Source organism: Chaetodon trifascialis, chromosome 6 (assembly GCF_039877785.1).
Source record: "Chaetodon trifascialis isolate fChaTrf1 chromosome 6, fChaTrf1.hap1, whole genome shotgun sequence".
Lineage (NCBI taxonomy): Eukaryota > Metazoa > Chordata > Actinopteri > Chaetodontiformes > Chaetodontidae > Chaetodon > Chaetodon trifascialis.
Genome location: NC_092061.1, coordinates 14,216,974 through 14,232,862, shown reverse-complemented (window position 1 = coordinate 14,232,862; position 15,889 = coordinate 14,216,974). Strand labels below are relative to the sequence as shown.

Genomic DNA, 15,889 nt, shown 5'->3' with positions numbered 1-15,889 from the left:
ACTTGTTCAATGATGCTCCATCCAACCAGACAGCCAGAGCACAAACATGTACAGCTGATTTCAATGGCACAGTATTAACGACATCTTTTAACAAAACAAGAACAAACTGCAGAGAATCACATATTGTGCAAAGAACAAAAAGGACCAGGGTGTAGATGTGGGAAAGCAGAAAGGGAGAAAGCGTCAGAGAGAGGGAAGCTGTGATGTAACATGGTTTGTAGAGACAAACCAGATTCATTTAGATGAGACTAATTGTGCGCGCCCATGCTGCCATTGTGAAAGGTCAAAGTCAGACGTAGCTGGGTGTAAGAGATGATGATCATCCTGTCAGCATTCATACACACTTCTGATATAACAAGAGACTGTGTGAAACTCTGCTCTGCAATTATCTTAGGCTAATAATAGCTGACATTTTCTCACAGTGATGAAGGTCACCATCTACACACTGTAAACTACAGACTAAATAATAAATAAATAAACAAAATAATGAACTTAATGAATAACATTTGGCGTAACAGCCCCTCAAACTGTTGGCCCACAATGCTGATGACCTATTCAAGGTGTATTACTTTCTTTTAATAGCCAGTGGTCAGTGATAATAATGAGTTGTCTTGCGAAGTCCTTGTGTTAAGAAGATGTCTGAACCTATTAGCCAGGGTCTCGCTGCTTAAGTGTGTTTCCCTAATGTGAATGACAGCAGAGGAAAAGGAAAATGTTAGCAAAATGCTCGATGGTGTGTGCGCATAGTCCTATGTGTGTGTATTTCATGTGCTGCCATGAGCTACAAGTGCTTGTCCCTTGGCGATTACACACAAACGCTGCGATGTGTGTGATGTGGTGTCGTGATACATACTGTAATTGTTTAAATCCAATTTATTAAATGAATCGATAGATTTTAATGAACAAGTAACCCCACAGTCTCATTATACTGCTCTAAATGGTGAACAGATATATCAATTCACATTATGCTGGTCTATTCACAGAGCTCATCGTCTAATCTAATCTAATATAATCATATCTAACCTCTCTTCCTGTATTACCTCTCTCAAACCCCCACCCCCTGACTGAAAGTCCTGAATGACTGAATGAACATCCTGTGCTGCCCAGAGATGAAGTTCCTGTGCACTTTCCTAAAAAATGCAATAGTGGCCGGATTAAATCAACCAATAATTACATTAAGTAAACATGACAGCATACAAAATGTCCCACTAATATGTGATATAAAAACACACCAACAAACACATCCACATTAAATCAGCCATTAGAATCAGTGAACTTTGTTTGGTGCACACATGTTGGTATGTCCCTGCTCTGATGGTGGTGAAAATACAACATGAAATTCAAACATGTTTAAAATGAAATCAAGAAAGCTCCATCTCCTCACTGTTAAATAAATCTGTCTCAACAGAACAAAAGACTGCAACACCATCTGGTGGCAAACGTGGGAACACCATTCATTATTTTGGGTCAGTGAGGTTTATTGCGGTGCAAAATATGCATGAAGTACATTTTTCTTAAAAATACAACTGAGTCTGCTCATCAGAATTTTCTTAAAAACTGAAGCAGCGCAGAAGAAAACACAGACAGAGCGCCCTCTGTGTCGGTGATGGTTGCCTCAGCTGGTCAGATGTGACATTCACCCCTCCATGTGGTCAAAGTTAAATCACAATGATTGCTGAGTCCAGACATTAGCGTCTTAACCCTGCCTTGTAGCCCAGCATGCAACCTCCTTCTGCACACCTGCTCCCGGGCAAAGATAGCATGTATAGCTAAGTGTTTGGCTCTGTCGTTCATTGTGTGCTCACTCCCTTACACACACACACACACACACACACACACACACACACACACTCACTTCTTGTGTGAATCTGTCTGTCAACTCAGCGGTCCAGCCCGGCTCTCCTCACTGCCTGACTGACCCATTCATCTCCTGTGGGGGCCCTAATGAGCCGACCCTCCCCGTTTGGACCGACCTGACAGAGAGAGATTACTTTAAAGCCAGCATGGATTTTCTCCCTTGTCCCCTCCTCCCCATTCCTCTCCCCTGAAAGTGTTTAATTCAAAGTGCATTAATGAGGAGCGATGGATAACACACTCTTCTTTTAATTACCTTCCAGCGGAGTTCTTCAGGGGAGGCCTGGTGACTCCCATCTCATGCCGGCCTGTTTGTTTGGTTAGCTTTTATCTAATGCATTTTGTAGTCAGGATAAATTATAATAAAGCATGTATGGGCCACTCATAGATATACTGCATATTAAGGTAATAAATAATGGAATATACAAAATAAATAACGATTGTCTTGGTTTGTTTGTGTAAGCTTGTTTAATGTCTCTCACACAGTTTCCAGTATTAACTAATTATTGTTAGTTATTGGATAAACCTTGATTTTGTTGAATATTAAGAATATATGGATATTGTTCAAAATGACTTTGAAACAGCCACTGGAACGCCTTGCAAAGAGAGCTTTTTGTTGTCTTTGGCCTGTTTAAGCAATAAACACTTACAAATTGCGCATTGATGATTGATGGTGCATGCAGATGATGAGAATAATTCTACATAATAGTATAATTACAGAGTGTAGTGTGGAATAATTGTGCTGGAGCAACGAGGGACCTCTTTTCCCGAGGAAACACAATCAGATGGAGTGACACAATCAGCGTGCAGTTGCCAAAAATTTAACTAAAGAGCTGGGGGAGCAAAATTGTTGCTTTAAAAAAAAAAAAAAAAAGCAAGAAAGGAAATATTTGGTGCAAAGTCAACATTTGTGTTCATTCTGTGGAATTAATCCAACTAGATTTTGTCATAATGTGTTTTATCCTGATCACTCATTTCTAACTCACTCAAGCCTGATTCTAAACCCTGATTAATGTATAATGTGGAAAAACACAAGGCAAAGTTAGAATTAATTGAAATTATGATGGGACACTATTGAACATCCTCTCTTGTAAGATGACTTGTTCTCTCAGACAAACACTTTGTATCAGAGTTCATTTTTTGTCATGCAAGGGTCAGTCAGAGGAGTCAAAAGAGAACTAATGACAGTCGATTTCAATGAGAGCGAACCTGCTTCAGTATTTCATCGGGTTAATGATTTAGGACCACTTCCTATTTTTAAGGAACATAGTTTTATTTCTGCAGGCCACAGTCCTATTTATACAAAGCCTGAGGGGGCTCCTTATGTCAGACAGTTGCCTTTTAGCTCATTTCTTGGAAATCATACTTACAGTTGCAGGTGGTGACCATCTCCAATTACTGGCATTGAAACAGCAGTGTGTCAACTGAGTCTTTGCATCTGGAAACTCTTGTCTGATGCTTTTATCCAGTTCCTGAAATACCTATTGGCCAGAGTGGACTGTGCTACCCAGTGCAACCAGGTTTCCATGATAACTCAGATCTCAGGTTTTGGTGCAGGAGGAGCCAGGATGCCACTGCAGCTGTTAGCATAAGAGAGGAAAAGAAAGAGAAACGCTGTCAGGAGTCCAATAGCTTTTTCATTTGTTAGGCCTCTCTAGTAAGAAGCACCACAAAAGACAAGGATTAAGCCAAACTCTTCCTCTCTCTTGTATTTTACTTCTAACTCTGCATCCCTGTTGAGGTGTGAGGACTCTCCTTCTGTATACTGTATGTTTGTTAAATTTCCTTGGACCTGCAAAATCTGCCTCCTTTGACTCAGATCTGAATTTGATACATAAGATGAATATGGATATAAAAACTGCATGTCGTCCCCTAAACAAGTAGTTTGAAGTTACCTGGTTGAAGTTCCATCAAACTCTGAACCATGTCCACTCAAGGCAGGTGGGTGGGCCTTTGATGCTCAGTAACTGTGTTCCTTCATCATTCAGCCTCCACTGTGGTGTGGCCAGTCTTTCCCAGCCTAATAAACATTGATTAGTCCACATAATCAATGCACTCAATGACAATGATTCAGTGCACTGCATAAATGTATCGACTGCAATCAGCTATAAACAGCAGCCCTCTTTTTCATGCATTTTCTGTGTTTTATTAGCTGTGATTTTGATGGAACAATAATTGTATGACTCTCCGTAGAGTTAACAGACATATTTCATTAAGTGACACCTAGATGAGATAAAATCTATTGACCATCTGTCTAGATTTTTTAAAATTAATAAATAATTGTTTGAATGAATAAAAAAACATTTTTGCACAACATTGTGCTCCTCTCGACTGCCACCAGAAGGTGGCAATGTTTAGCCGCTGTTGGCATCAAATGTTGACAGCTCTTTGTTGCTTTCTTATCCTGAGGTGTTGCACACTAAATTGTATTTTCTGTACCTTCACAGAAGTGAATGAGCTGAATAAAACAAGAAATGTAAGCAGATTTCTGACTTTCCCATGCTTAATACTGGTAATCAGGGGATTCAAATTAGGAAATGAAACAGAACAACTGTTGGATGTTGTAACCACAGAACTATACTGTAATACAAAATTAGATAAGCCACCTGAATTCAGGTTCAACATGTAAGAAGTCTGGGAGAGGAGAGTTTTTGGGGAATACCACAACACACCTCACTGTTCATATAAAACACACCTAAGATCCAAAAGAGAGCCTCGCGATATATCATCTTTCACTTAACAGTTGAATTCAAAGAGGAAGTGCAGTAGGAAAACCCCAACATGAAGCATGTAACTTTGCTACTCCTGCTTTCCGTGGCAATGCATGACCAGGTCATGTAATGAATGTTGATAAAGTAGAAAAGCCTGTTTAATCAGGACGGATCACTGTGCAGAGGTGGAGAATGTCAGAGAGAGCAGGCACAGCTGCTTAGTGAGAAATCCAATATTGACTGTCGGGATAAATGTCCTGCATATTCTCTCATCTGTCCCAGGGGCCGTGGTATTATGCCTCTCACGTTAGCACTCCTAATTGGATTAAAAATGGCTTGTTATTGGGAGAAAAATGACTGAGAAAACTATCATGATTATTGCCTCTCAACAATGTTGGCTCCCAGAGCTGAAGAGGTGAAGTAATTGTCATGGCTTTGGAAAATGTTTTGAAACAAACAGTTGCTTTGATTTATTGTGTTTAAGTTCAAGCTGATGGGATACAATGCAATGCAGTGCCTTATTCATTGTCTCATAAAGGAATAAATGTCAAAATCTAGAATTTGCAGCATGTATTTGCAACATCTTGTACTTCTCAAATGGTTGAAATTGTCACCTAGACTTTGTGTGTGTGTATGTGTGTGTTTGTAGGTAGACATGTACTGTATGCATGCACTCATGGCTGTGAATACATGCATGAACAGAAACTAAACAGACAAATCCATCAGACATCCGCTGGGTTTTGGTTTGTATACCACCAGGAGCACCCATTAACAGAAAATAAATGCTTGACGCCATAAAGCTGACAGTGTCTCATTCATACTGACACTCTGGCTAAATTACACATAAAAGCACTGATAACATCATCATTAAATATTGATTTTAAGGATGGCTGAAACGAAAACACATCCACACATAATCTGCAGACGAGGGAATTTGGATGAGAGTCAAAGCAGATTGACCGGAGCGGTTAAAAAAAGGCAGCTACTGTGGCTTCTCGTGATAAAAAGACGGACAGAACAGAAGCGGAAGAAGGAAGGGAGAGAGTAAGAAAGGGCGAGCGAGGGTGGAAAGTAGAGGGAGGTAAAGGGTTGGGGGGGTAGAAAGAGATTTAAGGCTGAGGCTCAGAGCAGATGTTAGTGTTGATGATGATGGATGCAGGTTGTTGAGATGCAGAGTTGTTATCATGAGAGGCACTCGCAGCCTCCTCACAGCACACTTTCCCCCCAGATGTCACTGTGTGTGTATGTGTGTGTGTTACACAGCGGTGGAGAGGGAGATGAAATGAGCAAGCCACATGCCCACACTAAGTTAACACTGAATCTACTTTAGCTATCTTGGTTTTTATAAAGTTATAGATTTAAAATTCTTTAATACAAGAAATTCCTTCCTCCATCTTAACTCAGATCACCTATTAGTAATCACAAAAATGAACAGAAGCAATGACATACAACAAAGCAGAGTTCAGAGACTGATTGGCACAAATGAGGCTAATGAACAGCTATCTTCTACACTCTTAGGCACAGACACAGTGGAAAGCAACTTCCTCTAAAGGCCTAAATTGGATTAGTTAGAAGACTTTTCACCTTTATCACGCGGGAGAGAGGTTACATTTTCTTGCATTAAACCTTGTATCACCGGGTTACCACATACATCCATGCAATAATCCGAATTCAGCAAAAAACACACACGTGTGCCACACACACTCACATAGGCAGCAGGTGGTGTGTGTGCATGAATGGGACATGTTGAGTGGTAACCTGCTCTACACTCCAACCAGATAAAAGGAGCAGGACAGAAACACGTCGGTAATTGATTGCTAATTAGTTCCTTTGTTGTCGTCCATTGTGTCCTGACAGAGCTTTGCCCCGGGCTGTCTATTCACACACAGACTCTCTGGCCTCGCAGCAAGAAAATAAGCATTGCCAGTCCATAATGAGACAGACTGATGTAACCCCAGCAGGCCTCTGTTATTGAACTCTTGGATGCAAATGCAGAAGGCTTGACAGTGTAAATGGCGGATTCTCAGACAGGAAAACATGCATGCAAGTCTCATTCCATGATCCATGATGAGGTGATAAATGTCCCCCTCTAACTGTCCAGCTGCAGCGTCCCCCCGCCAGCTGCATTCTGCTTTACAGTATGTGTGGCAGCAGACTATGTGCCATTTCTACTGAGTTGCCATACCCACATCTCTCTCTCCCTCTCTCATCAGTGCATGAGAAATTACCTAATGAGGAATGGGTCGCACATTTCCACAAACTCATTAACCCGCGAGCGAGTGAGACTAATTGCAGCGTTTGGGTAATGTGATTTCACATCTGTTACTGCAGCCCAGGACACAGTAGTCAGCACAGGGCTGGATCTGGTGGGCTGAGCCATACATAGAGCTAGATTTACCAGAGCCACACACATACACACACACACAAAGCCAGGCTGACACTGCTGCAGCTCCAGCCTGGATGGGTGGAGCAGCACTCAGTTTGGCTGTGGTTATAATGTTTGATCAACTGTTGTCACACAATATCTTGTAATTACATGCCTCTGCAGGATAGGTGGGCCACCTGCATTCACTCTGAAAAAATTGATAGACTACTGCAGGGCTGGAGGTGGGGTGGGTATGGAGGTAAATATACACCATAAGACAGATAAGCAATGACTTAGAGTTAGTGCCCATCGTGAAGCAGTCGCTACTGTGAAAAGATTGCATTAATTTATTTTTTCCGTGTTTCCCCGAAGATGTCCGTTTATTTGGAAATTTCATGTCAGATTGAGACAGTTTGTCCACTGCTTCCCACAAGTAAATGGGTTTAACACCCATGTACAAAGCAGATTTACTCTGATACTGACTGTAATGTTCAATATGTGCAAACAATTCACAACATTCTGATGTTTTTCCTCTCGCTCGCTGCGACTTGACGATAAATTTAACCAAGATTAAAAGAGAAAACTAAAATGTGTCCTGGCCATTGTGTCAATCTGTAAATGTAATCACAGTGTGCTCCTGTTTCATGCTGCTGCACGGCACACATGTTAATAACTTAGAAAATAATGTCAAAATTGTTGTTGATTGTATGTTGTGAAACTTCAGACTATTTCATTCGAGCTAATTATGTATAACTGAAACACAGGGTTACACACACTCACACAAATGTGAAAGCGCAGAGAGGAATAAATGATTTTTTCAGGGTCTTGACTTGGGTTGGTATTTTCAATAATTCAGTAAATTACTGCAAACAAATTCATGTTAATAGAAAAGGTGGGAACCAACTGTTTAATATGGGAAAAGTAATATACTTTTGTTAATTATGATTAATCCTTTGTTTAACCCCCCTGCATTGTTACAGAAACTCCAATTATAAGTTTACAGGCAGTGGGACTGCTTATGGTAATGCCATATCTCATCAATTACCATCCCGTGACCGTAAATTGGCCTCAGCGCTGACAACGAGATGAGGTTAACACGCTGATTAATTTGAGCTGCTGTGATTTCAGGCTCAAGTTGACACTTATAATCTTTGACACAGACAGTGAGGTCCGCTCACTTTCATAATGGGGAAATTTTATTTACTTCTTTCTGAGCTGAGTTTATAGACACTACATCTCACATCAGGATAATTTGAAATTAAAGTAACGCAAGCAAGGTGAGAGTTTTGCTTATTACAGAACTGATGGGCAAGTAATGAGGAATTTAGATAAATGTCAAATGATCAAAGGGTGTAAAGGCTAAACTGTGTGTAAACTGTTTGTATTTTTATTTTGTTATGATATGCATGTAATGTAGTAAACACTATTAATAATATCAGAAATAATGAAAAAATGTCAGTTTACAAACTTCAGGATGATCACGTGTTGGTTTAGGTTCAGAAATTTCTCAGAGGATTGTGTCCATTGCTTTAAAACATATAACTGATATCTTTAATGTTATTGAAACGACAGCCAAATTAATTGTCATCGCAGAAATATTTCACTTCTTCCCTATAATCAATCTGAAATAGGCCCGATCAAGTGTTATTATTTATATACTGAATTGAAATTTTGTGTATTTCTTGTTGGATTTGTAAGGGTACTGATTGATGAGACAGCTCCCTGCATAAAGCCGCTGTTTGTGCCACATAAGAAGACTGAAGTCAGCCAATGAACATGTTCTTGATCATGCTTGTAGGACTGTGGTGCACCATTTTGAGCATCTATAGGTGTAACTCTATTGATCTGCCTAAAATGTATCGCTGTAATTAAGTTTTATTACAATTAATACAATATGAAGTCAGTCTGTGTGTGAATCCATGTAAAGGTCTGCCAGAAGTTTCTGTAGGTCTAACTGCACTATAGTGACCTCACAGAAATAAACTACATCAACACGAGCGAGCAGCAAAAGGACTGGAAGTCTTAAAATGTACCACAGAACTGACAATACCCACTGCCAGAGACAAACTATTGATTCCTTAAGTTATTCCTTTTGATATATATGTTTGTGGATCTTACTTCAGTTTTACTGTAACTTATCGATTATGTCTTTTTTGCCAAATGAGGGTAAGATCATATTAGCCACTTTGACCTTAAAATTAAGAATACTATTAAAACTATAGACCTGTTATACTGTACTGTGCTGTACTGTAGACACAGACACACACAGGCCTGTGATTCCTCCCGTTTAGTTACAGTCCATCCAGTCTGTTCAGTGGGATGACCGTCATGGTTAAAGCAATGACCGTCACATCACAGCACTGACATCTTTACCGCTTCTGTCTGCCACCATGGGACCAGTCACCCTTCATAAACCCTTTAACCCTGTCACCTCAGACACTGCAAAATAACAACATCAACAGCGACAACAATTATAATGATGATACTTTTAAAAAGAAAAAATATGATATCCTTACAAAAATATAATGTGTAAGGATATCATACAATATCTATCTATATGCATATCTCTCTCTCTCTCTCTCTCTCTCTCTCTCACACACACACACACACACACACACACACACACACACACACACACACACACACACACACACACACACAGTATCTTAGCAGTCACATTTATTGATACACTATAAGTTTAGCGAAAATGCCAACAAATTCCCGTCCCATTCACAATCCCATCAGCATCTTTGATGATTATTATCCAAAAGAAATAGAAATCCTGTGAAGAACCATCAACAATCTCCAACAACCTACGTCGGGACTGAGTGTCTATAGGAATTTGTACAAAATGGTCATTAAGAAATCTCGTTGAATTTAATGGAGACATGAATCATTCTTGTTTTGACATTCTTGAAAATTACTTTTATTTGTTTCTTCAATTTAAATTGGTACAAACCCGTCAATGTGGTGCATTTCGATGTAAGATCAAACATTTAAGAAATGTGTCAAGTAATAGCACATACAATAAGTTAAAACATGTCACAAAAAAGACCAGCGGGTACATAGCAAGAATGTTTTATCTACACAAAACATCCTAAAACAGAGTAGGCCTACTGAAAGATCATTGTATTTTTTTCCTCTTTAGGTTTTATGCTCCTGTCTCATGCAGACGAGGCTGGGGTCGTCTAGCGAAAGTGCCTCTTCAATCTGAGGGGGCACCGTTTTCTCCTTAAATTATCCAAGCGTTTAAATCCACATGCACAGTGCATGCCTGAGACTCAGTTCAATAGGCCAACCTACAGTATGGTGCGTGTGCGGTAGGCTGTTACCAAAAATTTATACCCAATCTTATAAATAACCGTTTGACATAACACAACTTCACCTGAACACAATAACATGTGTGCGTAAAGACACACTCAGTGAAAACGTAAATACGACGATTGTTTGGCTCCCAGTAATTAGGGCCTATAGTCTAGAGATCATTACAATAGTATTTATTATCAATAGTTGATAAAATCCTTTTGAATTAACAAGATAAATAACCCCAAAATCAAGTTATTTTTTTCTTCCATTTGTCCAACAGTGTTGTCCTTTTCTTTTTGTCATTATGTCTAGATGAAGTCACATACAGTCTCCATTTTCTCACATTTCAGGCCTGATTAGCTCGCTCGTTCTCTCGTTTTGATCTAAATAGCGGGAATAAAAACAGAAAAAGAGCCGTAGTTTGGGGGCTGGGAGAGGGAGTTTGGAGGACAGGGTGTAATGGGCTGTTTTTGAAAAGTCACTAAGTGAAACTCATGGACACTGTGTGCTCCAGCGCTTTGCGCCGCAGTGACGCGATGCTTGTCCCTCTCCACACGTCACTGTCCGGGGAACTACACAGCTGCGGGGAGCCCGCTACGTTCGTGGGGCCGGAGAGAGAGGCCGACATTCCGGGGAAAGGCGACTGGTAGAGGTGGGACTGCAGACCGGAGCCGTTGGAGGACAGGCCGTTGGAGAGACCCATGGAGTTTGGTGGCGGGCCTGGACCCAGACTGCACTGTGACAGGGACTGTGGCATGCCCGGCTGGCGACCCAGGGCCGGCGGGAGCTGCAGCTGGGACACCCCCGGCATCCCCGTGGCCCAGCGAGAGTCGTTGGCATGGAAGGAGCACAGGCTGTTCTCCATGGCGGCCGCGGCAGAGAACTGTGGCAGGCCCGGTGTTGGGAGTAGCGTCCCCGGGGCACGGAAAACATTAGTGGTCTTCTTCCTTTTCTTCCACTTAGCGCGTCTGTTCTGGAACCAAACCTGCAAACAGAAAGACAGGACCGTAAGCCAACTGAACGATAGACTGACGCCCATGTGGTGGCGTAACCATTACGCACGATAATCTCACCAAAATCCGGCCACACTCAGAAAAGGTTAGGGCTCTATCAGGACAATAGAGTTAAATAATATGAATACAACAAAACTGATGGTCCCTGCTGCAGTAACCTTGAGCAACACAAACTCTTTAGCAGTCATGGGGCCTGGTCTGGATCTCATCCTTTACTATCTGACCGAACAAAATTAACAAGACGTAAACGCAGATGACCTTAGGACCTCTTACCAGAATAGTCACTGCCATCTAACCTTAAGTCCAAACTTTGAGGTAGTGCTGTCCAATAGCAGGTGTAATTCACGAATCCTGAATCGGTTACTGCCAGCATATTAGCCTGTGTTTCTAAGAGGCTGGATGAAACTGAAACAGTCAAAATGCCAGAAAATTCACTGTACATAAATAAAATAGGCTAGACAGAAGGCTCCTTTTTTTATCACCGATGTTACACAGCAGTGGGCCGAACGATTTGTCTTTCTAACATCTTATTTACAATCAGACTGACTGAAAATTAACCTAAATATTGTGCGGGCTTAAATACAAATGGCCCGCATTACTGTACACAATATAAGTGGGAGAAAAAAAAGAAAAAAGAAATCTACCCATCCACGCGCACGCGCGAGAAACCACAAACACACCGAGACCACGTACACAGCTAAAAAAAACGCACGCGCGTCCCAGTTGAGCTTTATAGAGATTTCATCATCTTCGGGTGTGATTAATGCGCGCGCGAGGCCGTGAGTCGATGCCTCCGTATTAAAAGTGAAATCTCGCTCTCATTCCGCTCAGCCATCCGTGAAACGTCGCCCAAACCCATTACACTCGGGGGGAAAGAAAATGCAATTTCTCATTCCATTAAAAAAGTACAATATATTCTTGAGTCCTATTAAGACGTCGCTGATAGAGCATTTTAAAGGAGAGGCAGTGGAGGCACGCACGCGGGCCAACACGCCCACTGAAGGCTGCACCTGCACGGCCTGCACTAATGTTTACCAACAGCGAGCACGAGCCGAGCCGCGCTGAGCGGGTAGGATCCTGCGCCACATAGAATAAAGCATTGATTATTAAGGTGACTAATGATTATACTGGCTTTATTGCTTTCAGTGGGATAATTTGCATGAATTGCACATCACTGGTTAATAACCCGTTCACTGTTATAAATAAGATCGAAATTGGTTGATAATGTGTTTGGTTTATTAGAGTTTGGTATGTTCCTGCATGCTTGTTCAGAAATAACCGCTGTCTGTCTTTAAATGTTTTAAAAGTGATTCCCATGTTAAATTCCTAAAAATAGCAAATTATATAATATATTTATGAATGTCGAAAAATATGTGCCACACATCTCCACAATAATAATTGTGTAAGTCAGATTTTGAAAAGGATATTCTTAAAGATTTACTATAATGGTCACTATTCTGTTCAGGATAACTGCATGTATTGTATTATAGTTGTGTGTGTGTGTGTGTGTGTGTGTGTGTGTGTGTGTGTGTGTGTGTGTGTGTGTGTGTGTGTGTGTGTGTGTGTGTGTGTGTGTGTGTGTATAAAATACAATACAGCAACACCAATTTAATTTTATGCAATTGGTGCAAGTTCAAATTTCAAAATTGAATTCTCACACCCTCAATTTCAATATTTCTGTCATAGTCACCAAAGGTGGTGTTGAACAATTTTTTTTTCTGAGAATCATAAACGCCACCTGAATATTTTGGACTCTATGAGCACCGGATTGCTGCTCGTTATCCGTAGGCGAGAAATGTTTCAGCACCCTGGACAGAGCACTTTATGTATAAGATGGGGCGCGGCTTCCTAAAATTAAATATTGCTTACTAAACTTAAACAAATGATGGGATTTTTGAACCACATAATTCAGTTAAAAGAGGCTTGAGTCGGTATAAAACGATCGCGATTGGAATATCACAACCAATTAAATATATATCTTTAATTTTCTTTTCAAGATGAGTTTTTTTTTTTTTCCACGCACTGTGCATAAAACCTAAAAAACAAAATATTTACGTAATTCCTTCACTTTAATGATAATTTAATACACTATGTTATGGTCTGATGTAACCTAATTGAACCAGTGGCGTCAGTCCACGTTAGCTTTGATTTTCTGAGCATTTTCACCTAAAACTTAACACCTAATTCAGGGGACAAGAGGACAAGTGACAAATTACTGAAAAGACATTATGGTAAATGAATAATTATCAGAATGGACGAAACTATCAACATTTAGGGGAAAATATGTCCTGAATCCTCTCCTGATATGAATCCAGCCTATTTTGCTCACTGCCTTCCGGATCGATTTGAGGATTTTTGGACATTTCTAAGATGCTGAAAAGACCTACAAGAACCAACCTGGATCCCAAAACCACACCCTGTCATATCACTCCGGTGTTTGCAGATCATCCACATTGCACTAGTGTTTACCTGGACTCTGGACTCTGTGAGGCCGATCCTCAGCGCCAGTTCCTCCCTCATGAAGATGTCAGGGTAGTGGGTTTTGGCGAAGCTGCGCTCCAGCTCGTTGAGTTGCGCCGGGGTGAAGCGCGTCCTGTGCCGCTTCTGTTTCTGCTGGCTGGAGGTCTGCCCGGAGCTCTGCTGCGGTTGCTGCTGCTGCTTCTCTTGCTCCTTTCCGTTCACCGGCATGCCGGCAGAGTTGGATCCCACGGTGGCGATGTCTTCTCCCGGCAGGAGAGTGGTCCCCTCCACAGAGTCTGAACCAGGGGCCATGTCTCCCGGATGCCCCTGGTCTGGCACCCCACCACCCAGCCGGCACTTGAGAGCCTCTCGGTGTCCGAGTAACTCTGCAGCATCCTTCATCCCTGAGAGGATGAGGAGGAGAGACGCTTCGAGTAAATACATGCCAAATCTTACAGCGCAGCATCTTTAAATGACAGTTACATGAACTAGCTGTGCTTCTTTACATCAAGAGGAAGATTAATTCAAAGAATATACAAATAAAGTCAAGCTAGGGTCGTAATTTTACACCAGAATTTTCGCTGCCAGATTATTTCTCAGTCCTGATAAATTACTATAAATAACTGCTTCGACCAACTATAAACCACTTAGCTGTTAACACAATTAACTACACAGTCTATCTATCACTTCATAAGGTTAAACAAGAAGTTGAAATCTTACACTGGAGTTTAGGGCCGGAGTTTAGTGATGATAACTCACCGAGCCGAGCATCCAGGAGGTCGGCGTGAGAAAGCATCGCGTACCGGTCCAGGGTGAAATGCGCTCCAAAAAAATCCTACAACTTTGGGGCAATTTAAAAAGTATATATCGTCTAAATGAACGAAAATTCGGTTTGTGGTTAAAAAAGGAGGTCCCTTGCATTATAATGTCCTTTAGAGCGATGGGGAGGCGCTTATTAGTTGAAAGAACCCGTGAGCTTCCTCAAATAAGAACCAATCAGAGCGGGAGCTTGGAAATGTCAGCGACGTGACTCCCCCTCCTTTTTTTTTTTTCCTCTTTACACACATACGCACGCGCCCAGATCCAAACGCGCATGAAAGACTACAATTCAATTCCATCCTCTGCCATTCCGTCCTCTGATTTATTAGCTTTTCATGCTTAAATTATTCCACGTTAAACATCTTAATGTGTTTGTTTAATCTCATATAGCCTGTGTCATGACAGGACTCCTGTTTGTAGATAGATATACATGTAAAATACTGGAGGTGAGCTCATGCGATGGCTGGTTTTATTTTGCTGGAGGAGATAGGAGCTTACAGTTATTTGAGCCTGAAAATGTACTGCCATTAAATAATTAGCCATATCAAAATCTCAATTTTCAAATCACTGGACTGTGTCAATTAGCCTGTTTACAAACAGCGAGCCTGCGCCAGAAAGGGAAGATTCATTTCCCAAATTACCGAAAAAATCTATAAATTAAAACAATTTTCAAGCTGATTACTCTTTGTATATTCATTTATTTATTTACTTTTTACTATTTAGAGAGGTAGCAGATTGAGTGTACTGTGTGCAGATCACAGAGTGAACTCAGAACTAAATGTGGGAGAGGAGAAGCCTTATAACGCCAGGCCTCCTCATCACCCCAGAGCCCCTCTTCCCTCCCGTCCTTGGCTCACAAACAAAACGAATATCGCTCCCATTCCCCCATGGCAGGTGATTTGTGGAGACAAATCGAGGAAATAAATAAATAAACGAGTACAGATGGATTTGAGCTCTGTTAGTGATCGGCCGCTTTAACTCTCATCGACTTTTCATCAACGCGGGCGCAATTAAAGGTATTTAGGCCTGTTTGGTTCAAACAAAATCAGACGTGGTAGACCCTAAACGATTGTGCCCCCTTAGCAGGGGTCCATAAGTAGGTCTATTATACAATTAACAGGACGGCCATTGATCTGCGCTCCACTCTTACTTCTCCAGACAGTGCTGGTTAGAGAGGGCTTTTGGCAGATGTCAGGGTGAGCCTGGTGAATAGACCACCGCCTGGGACTAAATAGGTTTCTTTGCAGGCGCACAAAGGAGGCGTCCGAGCGAGGACTCCTCTCTCTCCGCCTGCACCGCATAGGCAGCTCATCTTTTATGCTCTTCAAGCGCAATCTGCCGGGACGCGGGGAAGTAGCCTT

General features: G+C 41.4%; 1 protein-coding gene across 2 annotated transcripts; it reads right to left on the bottom strand.

Annotated features, from left to right (window-relative positions):
- Window positions 1-9,836: 9,836 nt before the first annotated feature.
- LOC139332820 (homeobox protein orthopedia B-like) lies at window positions 9,837-14,605 on the bottom strand. Of its 2 annotated transcripts, none has more exons than XM_070964932.1 (3): window positions 14,430-14,605; window positions 13,719-14,113; window positions 9,837-11,221 (listed from the first exon to the last, which is right to left on the bottom strand). In XM_070964932.1, the coding sequence occupies exons 1-3, from the start codon at window positions 14,503-14,505 to the stop codon at window positions 10,718-10,720; spliced, it is 975 nt and encodes a 324-aa protein (XP_070821033.1). In that variant the 5' UTR covers window positions 14,506-14,605; the 3' UTR covers window positions 9,837-10,717. The 2 variants fall into 2 exon arrangements, with proteins under 2 accessions (XP_070821033.1, XP_070821034.1); XM_070964933.1 differs by having other exon boundaries at window positions 14,469-14,605.
- Between the last annotated feature and the right edge of the window lie 1,284 nt (window positions 14,606-15,889).